Source organism: Podarcis pityusensis, assembly GCF_964106645.2.
Source record: "Podarcis pityusensis genome assembly, chromosome: 12".
Classification (NCBI taxonomy): domain Eukaryota; kingdom Metazoa; phylum Chordata; class Lepidosauria; order Squamata; family Lacertidae; genus Podarcis; species Podarcis pityusensis.
Window position 1 is genome coordinate 40,191,213 of NC_138037.1, and position 14,743 is coordinate 40,205,955.

Genomic DNA, 14,743 nt, shown 5'->3' on the forward strand with positions numbered 1-14,743 from the left:
TACATGTTCAGTACTTCATGTCTACACACATGAAGTGCACAAAAAAATGTTGGCTTATAAATTGAGCATTCCAATTCACCCCTTGGAACCTACTTGTAGATTGAGGACAGCCAGAGGGTAAGCTTATTCATGTTTACTCAGAATCATTGTGTTCAGTAGGGTTTACTTCCAAGTAACTGCGTAAGAATGCACCTTGGAATCTTTTTAAGATAGCTGTGCTACTTTCCTTATGCAGTTAAAGTGAAACATCGGAACAAACACAACGGAATGGATGCTGGAACAATAGCACTACTGAGATAGCAAACTAAAATAGCTATCTTTTTCAAAAACATTGACACATTTTATTTCAAGATGATCATTTAGAAAACACTACAAAGACTTTCAACAGTTAAATCTGTAATCTGAAGATTCGCTATAAAAGTAGAATTACATTAATCTACATTTCAAGCAAAAAGAAATTTCCATTTCCTGTGTAACAAGAAACTAGAAAAAGACACTAAATACATCAACAAATTTGATGTTTACAATTTTTAATATAAAATCTAGTTGTTTATATATTACATAAATTCCAATTGTATGTGTGTTGTTGAGCCAGGGTGTGTTAAAATCTAAAAGCTGTTTTATGTACATAGTTGAGATTTTCCAGTAATGATATTTCAGCAAATACACTTTACCTTTATATCAATACAACTACTTAAGTTGTCAAGTTAAAGGGTTTGTTCCCTAAAAATGTTATTAAAATCAACCAACGCATTCAAATATCACATTAGATCTGGGCAGTGATTTCTTTTTAAGAGAATTACACATGCGGCTCTTTTTCTGTTTAAAAATTGGAGAATCCAGAAAGATGTTATCTGTAAAAGGGTCTCCTCTTCTGAGCTTCCTATCAAAGCAAAATAGTACATTAGTTTTGAAAGCATTCATGTAATTCTTACTTTGCCTCATAACTAAATTCATAAGCAAGTCAGATTCATAAAGCAAGGTTGGATTTTATATTCAAAATTTATTTCTAAACTAATACAACAAATTTCTAAAAACTAAATTATACAACAAATTTCTGAAAGAAACTGGTGCATATCCATTTAGAAACAAATATACTGACCTGCTGAGACTTGGTTCCTTATAGCTCACACGATCAGTACATCTACGTTTCTTTCGAGGAGTACCTTTTATTCCAGTACTCATCAGTGGGTGAGAAACTCTAGTTTGGATAGAAGTTGATTCGAAATTGGTAATATCACCGAAACAGGGATGGCATTTTTGAAGAGCCCTAGATGGTTTATCTGCTGGGGGGAAAATGTTTAAATGGTAGTGACAGCAATGAATAAGCTTTAAACAAACCCCTTTTCCTGCGGCTCCAAACACCACCTTAATATTGGTAAAGCTCTGAATTCTGCAGAATGTTAAGTTTATTCAATTTTTAAGATGACAACAACCAATATTCATGATAAAACCAGACTTGGCTCTTGCTGGAAAACCACTGCCACAGGCATATAAAATCTGCACTAATCTTTTAAGCCATGGCCCACGAGTTGTCTAAACCTTTTAAAAAACGTTTGTAGGGTTGGGCTGTAGCAATTCAGTCCATGAGGCCATATTCACCAAACCATGCCAGCCTGACATTATGCATGGGGCAGGTAAGGATGCAGCTTCAAAGGAAGAATCTTTGTGATCTCCTGGGATCACACTAGAATCAGTTACACTAAGAATTTCCTTGTCAGGAACTCCATAGTGCAGCCAAGGCTTGCAGACAATGCCTATTGACTGCCACTGAGTCCCTTTGAAATTCCATTTGCAGTTACAATTGATTTCAAACCATGCCTGCAAATGGGAGTTCAAAGGGTGATCGGTGGTTACCAGGAAATCCTTTGAACTTTCAAAGTTTGCCTGTGGGAGGTGGGGGAATTGAGGATCTGGCCCACAGGCTGCTTTCCCACCTTATACAGGTTATAAGACTAAAATGTGTGCAAATTATGTGTTTCCTTTTAGTCATTTTTTAACAGCTTATGATGTGCAAATCAATCAGGAAAAGGAATATGGCTATTTCTTTCTCCCTCTGGGAAGCTCCAGAGGGTGAGTGCTCTTTATTGGGAGACAAAATGTAAGAACATGAGCATGTTTGTGTCTAGTTCATTGGTTTTCCACCAGTGTGCTGTGGCACCATGGACTTGAGGAACATTTAGTGGAGCCCTGGGGGCCATTCTTTCATTAACTTGCAGCCCATATCTTCCTGAATTATGTCTTTCTTTCTGGGGAACGTTTAGGGGAACCGGCAGATTTAACTTGCAGCTCATTATCTTCCTGAAATAAAAGTGGCAAATAAAGTGGAGACACTTTTGCATGACTGTTTATCTTCTTAGAATCTCCCCCAACAAAAATCCTCCCCAGCTTCAGTAACTAACAGTTCCATAGTTTTACACAGAGGGCATGAGAAATGCAAGAAAACAGCAAAGTAGCTTGATGATGTGTGTGCTTAGATGTGTGTTCTGAGGGATTTATAAATAACCCTGAAAATTAGGAGTGTCTTCTGTTTCTCACTCCTACCTCCAAAATCCCTCCCCCCTCTCTCCCCCCCCACCAGCAAACCCCCCTCCTTAACAGTCACCCAGCTTTATGTGGACAGGGAGAATGTTGCAGGAAAGGAGCATGTCTGAATGTGTGTCCTATGCTGTGTTTCGTGGTTTCCTTCCCCATAATGACAAAATATTTCTGCTTCTGATCTTAATCTGGTATTGCCCTCTCTGTCCCACCCCCCATTATGTGCATGCTAATTTCAGGGAAGGAAGACACGGGTTGCCAGGTGGGGTACGTCAACTCAGCCCCGCAAAGAAGTGGCATTGCTTGGGTTCCAGTCTGCATGTGCTCTCCCACTTACATGTGCACCAAAAATGGTGCCAAAAAGGGCTGGGGGGAGAATGAGAAAATCCCCACTTATGTGCATCCTGTAACAATCCCAGTGTAAGTGGCTTCCACAGTGGAGCCACAGAAAGAATGTGGTTGATGAAGGGAGCCATGGACTTAAGAAGGTTGAAAACCGCTGGTCTAGTTAGACCTCTTCCTGGCAATTCTAAAGTAGAAGAAAAACTACAGGAAATATCCAGTTGTGGCATTCCACTTGTGCAAATTAAATTTATCCTTTTTGCAGCCAAAGAAAGAGAAATCCTATTGTGTTCGATCAAATTTAGATTTCCAAACTTTTCAGAGTTAACTGTCGGTATATCTATGCTTATTCACATACAGATTTTTTCAAAACAGAATTATAACTTACTTTCAACATTTTCCTTATTTGCAGAATCATCAGATTTTTTAGTATTCCTGTTTTTCCCCTCAGGACTACTGCCTTGCTGTTCATTCACAGCGTTCTTTGATTGTTGCCTTGTGTGTCTTGGGCTGCCATCACTTGTGCATTCTAAGCTTTTCCTGGATTTTTTCATGCAAGGCACATACTGACTATCATCAGAGTCCTCTTCTGAAGCAAATGATTCGTTACAAGAAGTTTCTGATTCTTCTCTATTATTTTTTTCTTGGACGTTATTCTCTTCAACTTTGTTTTGTCGGAAAGGTGTGATATGGACACACTCCTCAAAAACAAAATCATAAGCATCATTGGAACCAGTTGATCTATCTGTTTTTTCTTTGGAACAGCACTTCCTATTATGGCTTCTCTCTTTTCTGGACCTTGTCCTGGATCTAGTTTTTGTTTCCAACTTTCTTTTCTGGTCTCTCTCTTTGTGTTTTTGAGAACCTCCAACAATTTTAAAATCAGTTTGTTTGGGGGCTGCTGTTGGGTTATTTGATTCAGGTAACATATTAGGCTGCTCCAAAGTTTTGTCTGTGTTTATCTTATGTTTCTCTTGAGAAATGTAAGTTTCTTCATATTGTTCATTATTTTTCACCAAGCCTGACTCAGGGCCAGGTTCATCTTGTTGGCAACATTCTGTTATCTGTTCAAGCACGTCCGGACTGCTACCATCAGATACATCAAATGAATTCTGAGTTTTGATCCTGGAGTAGTGACGACGGATAGATACATTTTTTAGTAAGCTACTTTCAAATTGCATGTTCTCTTCATTTCTGTTCTGATACTCCATATGACAGTGGGAACTACTTTGCCAACCTGGTAATTTAAAATAATGTGTCAATTCTGCAGGCAAGCTTAAAAATACATACATTAAAGCTTTAAGTAGTTACTAGAATAGCACAGAAAAAAATTAGATGCTAAATATGGTTTAGTAAGGTTTGGCAGATTGGTCCATCAGATTGAAGAGTTATAACGAACAGTTATAAGAATAAAATCATTATTATTCTTATTAATTATAATACTGATACAGCAGAAGTGGACATCGTTTACCAATAATGCCTGTGCATAGAGAATTACAACAGAAATCTGTGAACTTGCTCTGTTTCCACAAGCAAAGGTAATTGTATCAGGTCATTTTCACCTCAGTACAAGTACTTTGCCAAAGCTGTGCAGAGTGGGAAAGAGAACTGCAGAACTGAGTCCTGTGAGAATCGGTTGATTATGCCAAATGATTATGTCAAATCTATATGTACATTTATGTCCCACTGTCTCATGCCTGAGTATAAAAGGCAGCAAATTTGACTTATTAATTAAAAATGCATTATGGTTGCAAAACAGTTGATATCCCTGTCAAACCTTTGATCCAAATAGAGTCTTCTGTCAGCAGAACAGAGATTAAGGCAATTGTAAATGAATCTTCCCCAGCATCCCCAACTCCACTGCCACCTGCTCTGGAGGCAGGGGGACTCTTCAGAGCTTGGGCTGAGGGGCTGCCTCACTGAAGATTGCCTCAATCCCTGTTCCACTGACAGCAGGCTTTGCTAAATTAATGAGCCTTCTGTCAGCAGAGGGACACCTTTCATAAAAAGTGCAGTTATGGCACATAGCAAGGAAATAGCTTTGCACAAGATTATGAAACTTCTTTGATGTTATGCTGCTACCTGTGACCAGAATCCAAACAGCTATTTTAGTTGTTCCTAAGACAGGAAAGGTATACTCCTCGCTCCCACTGCAATAAGCAAACCTCCAAGTAATACTGTAATCTGCTTTTAAAATCCACTGAGCTTCGAAAGAAGCACTTGGTTTAAGAAACAGAATATAAGGTATGCAGAATCAGCAGTGGTTCTTTAGAACCCAGCCAAGGTTCTTTAATAGTAAAGCCTTTGACCCATGTTTAGAATCTTAAATGCGGGATTACCTACCTGTATCCTTCTTTGATGTTGAAAAAACATCTTCAGTCATAACATCTTGCTGAGAATCAGCTGCAACATCTGAATAATTTGTATCTGTATTATCCTTTAATTCTGTTCCAGATGTTTTATCTTGCTTGCTTGCATCTACAGAAAGGATATGCCTTAGATGTGCCCTAAGGGGGGGGGGGGAGAGAGAGGTGAAATTCACTGAATTATTTTAAGAGCAGATTCTCATACAGCAGTTTTGGTACACACACCCCACAAGAAAAATTAAGGGTTTCCTAAATTAAAACTGAATGAGAACCTTCACTCTTGTAAACAAAGGTATATTCCAGGAATATGCGCTTGAGAATGAAATACAAAGCTACTTGGCAGTTAGTTTTCTCAACTTCAAATTGGCTTTGGACAGGGAAAAAATGTTTTAATTAAAAACTGCATTAAAACACGTTTTCTAAGAAACATTCCTGTTCAAAAGTGCTGTCCTTGATGGTAAAGTACAGTTGTTCTAAAGAAAGAACACTGTCAGAAACTGCTAAAATATGCCTCCTGTTGTGATCTTCATAACTCCACCCTCTCTGGGGAAACATGGAACAAGATTTCGCTTCACTCATGCAGGCTAACCATTGCTTTCTCCTGGTCAGGAAGGGATGTACGAGGGCTTCCTGTCTCAGTAGTGCTTTGTTAAGAGTGAGCCTTGTGTTTCTGGTCCTGCTCTTTGAACTTGCCTCCTGGGTTTTGCTTCCTGGTTTGCCAGATTGCTCTTTGGTCCTGACTCATTGGCCCACACTCAATCAAAACTCCAGCCCACAAACCAACCCTGATGATTAATTATGGAGAAAATATGGTTGCAGAATATGTGGGTTCATGCTACTCTAGCATACTTTCCTGAATACTTTTGGGTTGCCCTCATCACATAATTTTGACTCAGTGCTCTAATAACATGGACTATAATCTTTAGTACATATACTCATGAAATAGTTTTCATAATCAAATATATAGGCTTTTTAGAGATCTCTTGAAATTCAAGAACCACCAGTCGACATGAGAAAACTGTTTTTTCTATCCCACAGCAACATTTTTTTGGGGGGGGAGGGGGAAGTGATCAATGAAGTAAACAGAAACCATTTTCAATTAGCATTGTGTGTGTGTGTACCTGCGTGTATAAAACACAATCTAAAATATATTTTATTGATGCAAGTTTCTTAATTTTGTTTTGAAGGGAAAAAACAGGCAGAAAATGAAATATATTAAGCATACTTACAAGGAATCTTGGCTTCTTACATTGCTAGAATCACACTCTTCAGCACTGGAGGCACTGAGAGTCTGGTTCTGTAAAAATTCAAGATATTATGCTGAAAACCATTATGCTGTATGGACCATACATGAAGCACATAATAAAAGTGAGATGTATGAAAATGTGGCTCCCAGCTGCAGCTTATGAGGCAGACTACTGGACAGTAACAGAAAAGATTACCGTATTTTTCGTTCCATAGGACGCACCTAGTTTTTTGGGGGGGAAATAAAGGAAAAAATGTTTTCCTTTATTTCTCCCCCAAAACCAGGTCGGGGAACAGCGGGATGGCGGCGCTGCGCCTCCCCGCTGTCCCCCGAGCTTGTGGGGCTGGCGGATGTCTGCCCGGCGCGAGGGGCGCTCTGCTTCAGGGCGCCCCGTGCGCCGGGCTGCTATCCGCAGCGTGGAGAGCCCTGAGGGAACTCCCGCAGGGCTCCCCACACTGCGGATGTCTGCCCGGCGCACTCTGCTTCAGGGCGCCTGGCGGCAGGCTGCTATCCGCAGCGTGGGGAGCCCTGCGGGAACTCCCGCAGGGCTGCCTAGACTGTGGATGTGTTCCCGAAGCGCGGGCGCTCTGCTTTCGGGGCGCCCGGCGCTCCGGGAAGCAGGCTGCTATCCGCAGCCTAGACAGCCCTGCGGGAACTCCCACAGGGCTGCCTAGGCTGCGGGTGTCTTCCTGAAGCCTGGAGAGCGAGGGGGGTTGGTGCGCACCGACCCCTCTCGCTCTCCAAGCTTCAGCGAAAGCCTGCATTCACCCCATAGGATGCACCCAGATTTCCCCTTCGTTTTTGGAGGGGAAAAAGTGCATCCAATGGGGCGAAAAATACGGTACTGTTACTACTGGACAGTAACAGCAAAATATTTAAGCAATTATCTTAATGGATGCAGAACTGATAACAGTCTAAAGTCAGAAAGTAACATACAAATATAAGGATGGGAATGACTTACAAGAGCTGTGTTATATTGATCTTTTGCTGAACCAAGAAGACTTGTTGCATTGAGTAGGTCTTGAACAACTTTAGAAATAATCTCCTTCAAAGCCATTAATCTAGTCTAACAGAAACAAAAAGAGTTAACTGATGTAGTTACAACAGTGAGCTTGTTTAGAAATAAAATGAACAGGAAATAGTGGTTCCTATTTCTTGTTTATTATACAAGTTATCTGCTACCACAGGTTACATTCTCAAGGACTACCCTTCCCCATATGAACCAACCCAAACCTTGAAATAAGACATCTGAGGTCCTCATCTGTGTGCCCCACGCAAAGTATGTCAGTAGGGTGACAAGAGAACAAGCCTTTTCTGCGATAGTCCCCAATTATGAAAAGCTCTACACCTGCAAGCTTGTCTGCCACTAACATTTGTCATCTTTTTGGCAACAGAAAAATAAATACCATTTCTTTTTCTAGGCATTGGGGCAGCCCTAATGATCTGGCTTTATGTGGTTTCTTTTTGTAGTCATTTGTGTTTTCAGCTGAAGTGGATATTTTGTGCTTTTAGGTAATTCTTTGGATAAACACTTTTAGTATTATTTGTAACGTTTTAAGGGATTTATTTACAGATTGCGTTTTATTCTTCTTGCAACTTCAAAACTCCTTCTGGTTCTGGTCTGAAGTGATAAATAAATGTTCTATTCCTGGGCCCTGCGTGCATTGGTGGAGCACATATAAGTTCACCCCATCCTACTCTCTTTTGGGTCCAAAAGGACCCATGCGTCGGCAATCATATGTCAAATGGACACTCCTAAAACAATTGCCACCTGTATTTTAATTGGGCATTATATATGTACAACATGTATTAAGATAAAATACCTCAGAATGCTCTTTTCCTTGTTGTAATGCCAGCTTTCTATGCAAGGCAAACACCTGAAATTTCAGACTCTGATATTCTCTCTTTAAATACAGGATTGTATCTTGTGCTTCCCTCATTTTGCTCTTCTCCTCTTCCAAAGCCAGAGCTAATGCTCGATTGTTTGTTTGAAAGCTTTTCAGCAGTGTAGATGAGTTGCCTGGAAAAAATGGAAATAATTCCTAAAATTTCTGTTTCTGGGAAAACTTGAATAAAATACAGTATTAAAAAATACTTACTTGCAATTTTACTGTTGACAGATAAGACTTGTTTGGTTTTGCCCAACTGTGCCCATTTTTTATTTCGCCTTTCTTTCATTCGTTCTTTTATATCTTCCAGGCTGTCCTTAAATGACTTTTTCAAGCACCTTTCTCTAGTCATTTTCCACCTTAAAAAAATACAAAAACAACTGATTACAGTTTAACAAATATTTATTTAAAAGCTTTCTTACCAATATAGAAAAATGAACTCTTTGTCCCATCTTATATTAACACCCCCCACCCCCAAAAATCTATCAGCTATCTGTTTTTATCATAAAATGGTACTGAAAAGGTAATGTCTGGCCTATTTACTGGAGCAAGCCTATTATTTTAAATCATAACTTTGAAAGAATATACTTATTCAATTTGAACCAGTAGTCTTAAAGACTGCAAACTACAGCTTGTTAAAACAAGATGGTCAAAACCACCTAGGAATAATACCCATTTTAAAATACATATTTCTTAATAAGATTTCTTATTAACCTCCCTCCACCCTCATTCCCTTCAGCATACAGTAGGGCAACAGTGTTCCCATACACACACTGCTTAAAAAAAAAAGCATAGAAAAAGAGATATCAGACCCTAACCACTTAAGACGTTTTTGCTTTTACAAACAAGCTGTGTATAAAGAAAAACCTTCAGAGCACAATCGCTGCACTTGTTATTAGTAAATTAAACAACTATCTGACTTACTAAAATCAACAACTATCTGACTTTTAGAAAACATCTGTAGGCAGCCCTGTTTAGGGAAGTTTTTAATGCTTGATGTTTTATTGTTTTTAATATTTTGTTGGGAGCCTCCCAGAGTGGCTGGGGAATATTATTATCATCCATCCCTGAATTGAGCTTCTGGAGACTATATCCACTGCAGACTCTTTCCAAACTTCAGATACCCTTCCTCCAAAAAAACCACCCCCAAGTATCAAATCCAATTCCATGGATTGAACCTGGAACCTTTGTGCGGGGGACTCCCTGGTCTGCAGCCTGGGAGTCGTTTTGGACTCACAGCTGTCCACGGAGGCGCAGGTCAATTCTGTGTCCAGGGCAGCTGTCTACCAGCTCCATCTGGTATGCAGGCTGAGACCCTAGCTGCCTGCAGACTGTCTTGTTAGAGTGGTGCATGCTCTAGTTATCTCCCGCTTGGACTACTGCAATGCGCTCTACATGGGGCTACCTTTGAAGGTGACCCAGAAACTACAACTAATCCAGAATGCGGCAGCTAGACTGGTGACTGGGAGTGGCTGCCGAGACCATATAACACCGGTCTTGAAAGACCTACATTAGCTCCCAGTACGTTTCTGAGCACAATTCAATGTGTTGGTGCTGAGCTTTAAAGCCCTAAATGGCTTTGGCCCTACATACCTGAAGGAGCATCTCCACCCCCATCGTTCAGCCCAGACACTGAGGTCCAGCTCCAAGGGCCTTCTGGCAGTTCCCTCACTGTGAAGTGAGGTTATAGGGAAACAGGCAGAGGGCCTTCTCAGTACAGTCATACCTCGGATTAAATGCTTTGGGTTGAGCGCGTTCGAGTTGCGCTCCGCGGCAACCTGGAACAGAGCACGTTACTTCCGGGTTTCGCCGCTTGCGCATGAACAGACGCTCAAAACGCCGTCACACGCATGTGCAGAAGCGGCAAAAAGCGACGCACGCATGCGCAGATGTGCCGTCACTAGTTATGTTTGCTTGTAGATGCAAACAGGGCTCCGGAACGGATCCCGTTCGTATCCAGAGGTACCACTGTAGTTGCTCCCGCCCTCCCATCAGATGCCAAGGAAATAAACAACTATGTGACTTTTAGAAGATATCTGCAGACAACCCTGTTTAGGGAAGTTTTTAATGCTTTATGTTTTATCACTTTTTAATGTTCCGCAGAGTGGCACAGGAAACCCAGCTAGATGGGAGGGGTATATATTATTATTATTATTATCATTATTGGGCCTGGCCTGATTTGATTTCAATGCGCAGCCGCGTAACGGTCCTGCTTCCTATTCCTGCGTTGCAGGGGGGCGGGTTGGACTAGATGATCCTCAGGGTCCCTTCCGACTTCACAATTCTCCTATCTGACGAGTGCTGGGCCGTCTGGGTCGCACCCAACCCGCGCCACTTTTAAGCGGCCGCTCCTTTCAACCAAGTGTGCTCCAAGAGCACGACTAAGCGCGGATCCGACCCCTTCAGTTTCTTAGCAGTCAGAGCCCGAGAGGCCAGCCGCCCTCGGCAGAAACGGCCTCTCCAGTTTCGGGCTCCGCTTTGTAAGGTATATGGCGGGAGCCTCCATTTCCCCCCTGCTTCCATCCTTCATCTCTCTCTTCCTACCCCCTCCCGACCCGGCGCCGAACGGAGAACCGCAAACGGAGCCCTTCAGCCGGACTCCCTCGCACCCACCCGCCGCCATTACGGACAGAGAAGTACCGCCGAACCTGCGTCTGAGGGGCGCGCGCTCGGCCCTCGTTCTTTTTCCCTCAGATGCCTTCAACTGCGCGACCGAGTGCGCGCGACGACCCAAAAGCCGTTGGTGGTGGTTTTGTGTGTGTGTCTGTGTCTTTCAGGCGACGACTTCGTTCAAAATTCTCCGCGGCGCCTCCCGATTGGCCGACTTGCTCCCAGCTGAGCGGCGGCGTCGTTTCGTCATCGCGCATTTCCTCCTCTTTTGTTTCCGCCTTCTTTCTACGGACCTGTGGGTGGAGCTCTAGCCTTGTTTTCATCTTTCGCTCCGGCCTCAACGCCGCAAAGTGGGGCGGGCACGGCGCTCTGATTGACCCGCGGCTGCGCCAGTCGAAACGCGTAGGCTGGTGAGCGTTGCGGGCTGCAGTTGCGAGCTGCTTTTCTGCTTCTGCGAAAGTCTTGTGTTGCTGGGTCTAGAATGAGTGATTGAGTGCAAATTAGAAAAGGACCGCAGCTCTGTCCTGGAAAATATAATTTATACGAAATTTTATATATATATATATATATATATATATATATATATATATATTTCAGGAGGTGTTTTTAAAAAATACTCTTTAACAAGATTCTCTCCCCCTCATTTATAACATTTGTTTTTAAAGATTTCAACAGATAAAAGCAAACTCCAGAATTAGCTCGAAGTATTTCCCAGTCAGATTTTAAAAAATGTATGTTGCCTTTCTGAGGCTGCTGATCGCTATTCTAGCTGTGAGATAAAACTTATTGCATTGTTCTTTTTCCTGTTATTTAGCAAGAGGTCGAGGCTATTGCAACATATGAAAACTGGTGCAAGAGTAATGTACTGTATATAGTTTTCTCACCTTGTGTGCATGTGAGATCCTGGTCCTTGCCCAACTTGTACTTAAGGAATTACAGTACAGTACAGTACTACTGCTAACTACAGTGTTACCTTGGGTTACATACCCTTCAGGTTACAGACGCTTCAGGTTACAGACTCTGCTAACCCAGAAAAAGTACCTCGGGTTAAGAACTTTGCTTCAGGATGAGAACAGAAATTGTGCAGCGCAACAGCAGGAGGAGGCCCCATTAGCTAAAGTGGTGCTTCAGGTTAAAAACAGTTTCAGGTTAAAAACAGACCTCCAGAATGAATTAAGTTCTTAACCTGAGGTACCACTGTAGTTGAAGGTTTGATTTTGGGTGCTCCAGAAGGCCTGTTTATTGAGTATTTATCCTGTTTTGATTAGACAACATTGGCTGCTTAATAAGCATTTGTTCTGATTCGTTTGCAGGATGAGGACAACATTGCATCAAAGCAAGTGTTGGCCCACACTTTCCAATGCAACTGCTTCCTCTTTGCTGCAAAAAAATCTGATCTTTTGTGGAAGCGAGTTAGTTGCTCAACCCTAATTTGCACAGCCTAAGTTTGTTGGAATGTGATGGAATTCCTTCCCCCCAAAATAGCGACAGTTGGCAAGCAGTGGTTCCCACTGATATCCTCCCAGGCAAGGGCGTGAGACTGAGCAACTGGAGGTTACTCAACTTATGCTGGAGGTAAATTTACTCTCACTAGTAGAACATGCCAGAGGGACGTGGGTGGTGCAGTGGGTTCAAATCCCCGCGATGGGGTGAGCTCCTGTTGCTCGGTCCCTGCTCCTGCCAACCTAGCAGTTCGAAAGCATGTCAAAAGTGCAAGTAGATAAATAGGTACTGCTCTGGCAGGAAGGTAAAGCGGCTTAGTCATGCTGGTCACATGACCCGGAAGCTGTACGCCGGCTCCCTTGGCCAATAAAGCGAGATGAGTGCTGCAACCCCAGAGTCGTCCACGACTGGACCTAATGGTCAGGGGTCCCTTTACCTTTACCTTTTAGTAGAACATGCCAGGCAACAGCTCCTGCTGATCTTCTTTGGGGCAAGGGCGTGGGGTTGAGCAGCTAAATACCACTTGGTCCACTTGGTTGTCTTATCTACAACAATACAGTGGTACCTTGGGTTAAGAACTTAATTTGTTCTGGAGGTCCGTTCTTAACCTGAAACTGTTCTTAACCTGAAATACCACTTTAGCTAATGGGGCTTGCCGCGCCGCCGCTGTGCGATTACTGTTCTCATCCCGAAGCAAAATTCTTAACCCGAGGTACTATTTCTGGGTTAGCAGAGTCTGTAACCTGAGGTACCACTGTACAATTAAAAAACAAACCCAATAAAAATGTGGAAAATAAGATGTAAAGATTTTATTTATCCCTTGGTGCAATTAAAATAATAAAAACGTTAGTTCATAGTTCAGATATTGTGAAACTAAGGAGTAAGTGGGTCTTTATGACTGCAGTCCCATACACACTTACCTGAGAATGAGCCCTATGGAGCTCAGTGGGACTTTTGTAGAAGTGTAGGATTGCACTGGAAGTCAGTGAAATTTGCACATTTCACTTCAGTTTTGCTAACTGTACCTCTGAATATATTTCTTAGATTTCATTTTAACTCTCATCTGTCCATAGCTGTCAACTTTCAGATTTGAAAATAAGGGATCAGCAGCCTCGAAAATAAGGGATAAGCAGCCTCACCTGTCCCGGGGACAGTCTACGGGATATCTAACAATCTGGGATAGCAGCGGGAAGTAGCGGGAAACGGCGCTGGAATAAAGAAATTTCCCGCAAAAAAGGGGAAGGTTTACAGCTATGCATCTGTCAAACAGCAAGACTTCAGAACAACTCCATTATGCAGCAGCAAAAAGGTTGCAGGCAGAAGCTAAACTGTCACATGAACGACAAAATCCTTTAAAGTATGGGACGCGGGTGGCGCTGTGGGTTAAACCACAGAGCCTAGGACTTGCTGATCAGAAGGTCGGCAGTTCGAATCCCTGCGATGGTGTGAGCTCCCGTTGCTCGGTCCAGCTCCTGCCAACCTAGCAGTTCAAAAGCACGTCAAAGTGCAAGTAGATAAATAGGCATTTCCGTGCGCTGCTCTGGTTCGCCAGAAGTGGCTTAGTCACGCTGGCCACATGACCCAGAAGCTGTACGCTGGCGGCCAATAAAGCGAGATGAGCACCGCAACCCCAGAGTCGTCTGCGACTGGACCTAATGGTCAGGGGTTCCTTTACCTTTAAGGGACTAGAAGAGATGAAAAAACGATTTCCAGGAAGATGTACCAAAGCAACATCACACAGTTTCCAAGCAGCCCAGTTCCAGGAGCCTTTAGACAAGCAAATGCATACCAAAGGAGCATAAAATACTGCGGTTCCAAAAATATGAGGTAACAAAGTTTACTGCAATTGCTGGGGCAAATTACTGTTTTCCATTTTTGTGGCAAGCAAAGCTGTAACATGGCAAAGACATGGAGGAGAGCTGGCATAGCTGGGAAAGGACTTGGTATAACTCCCAAGCTTCCAATAGCTTTTTTGGCAATGGAAAGTCAGCAGACTGTTCTGGATGAGATGTCAAATTCCCAGTAACTTTGAAGACATGGGCTGTTCTACCTTTTCTTGAAAAAAGAAGAAGATGATAAGAAATGCTAATTTTAGGGGAAATTGAAATACATATGCAATACATATTTTCATATCAAAATGAAGCTTTAAGTCCATTGATTTCACTGAGTGTATATATGACCATTGCAATTGCAGGGGGTTGGACTAGATGACCCTTGGGTCCCTTCCAACTCTTAAGAGTCTATGACTAATGTTGAGCACCATCCTTGAATATGAAATACTGGTATTGTTTTATCATGTCAGCTCTGAA

General features: G+C 42.3%; 1 protein-coding gene across 4 annotated transcripts; it reads right to left on the reverse strand.

The window, feature by feature from the left end:
• Nucleotides 1-624: 624 nt before the first annotated feature.
• SGO1 (shugoshin 1) lies at nucleotides 625-11,174 on the reverse strand. 4 transcript variants are annotated; one of them, XM_080974793.1, is made up of 9 exons: nucleotides 11,030-11,174; nucleotides 8,592-8,740; nucleotides 8,316-8,512; nucleotides 7,454-7,558; nucleotides 6,476-6,543; nucleotides 5,224-5,387; nucleotides 3,269-4,117; nucleotides 1,103-1,283; nucleotides 625-883 (listed from the first exon to the last, which is right to left on the reverse strand). In XM_080974793.1, exons 2-9 carry the CDS (start codon nucleotides 8,731-8,733, stop codon nucleotides 742-744), a joined length of 1,848 nt encoding a protein of 615 aa, XP_080830919.1. In that variant the 5' UTR covers nucleotides 8,734-8,740; nucleotides 11,030-11,174; the 3' UTR covers nucleotides 625-741. The 4 variants fall into 4 exon arrangements, with proteins under 4 accessions (XP_080830919.1, XP_080830916.1, XP_080830918.1 ...); XM_080974790.1 differs by having other exon boundaries at nucleotides 1,103-1,286; XM_080974792.1 differs by lacking the exon at nucleotides 11,030-11,174 and adding an exon at nucleotides 10,995-11,027 and having other exon boundaries at nucleotides 1,103-1,286.
• Between the last annotated feature and the right edge of the window lie 3,569 nt (nucleotides 11,175-14,743).

Coding starts and splice junctions, on each gene's coding strand:
- SGO1 (XM_080974790.1), bottom strand. CDS start 8,733: ATGACTAGAGAAAGGTGCTTGAAAAAGTCATTTAAGGACAGCCTGGAA. Junction 8,513..8,591: donor TGTCAACAGTAAAATTGCAA/GTAAGTATTTTT, acceptor CATTTTTTCCAG/GCAACTCATCTACACTGCTG. Junction 5,388..6,475: donor GTAAGAAGCCAAGATTCCTT/GTAAGTATGCTT, acceptor CCCCCCCCTTAG/GGCACATCTAAGGCATATCC.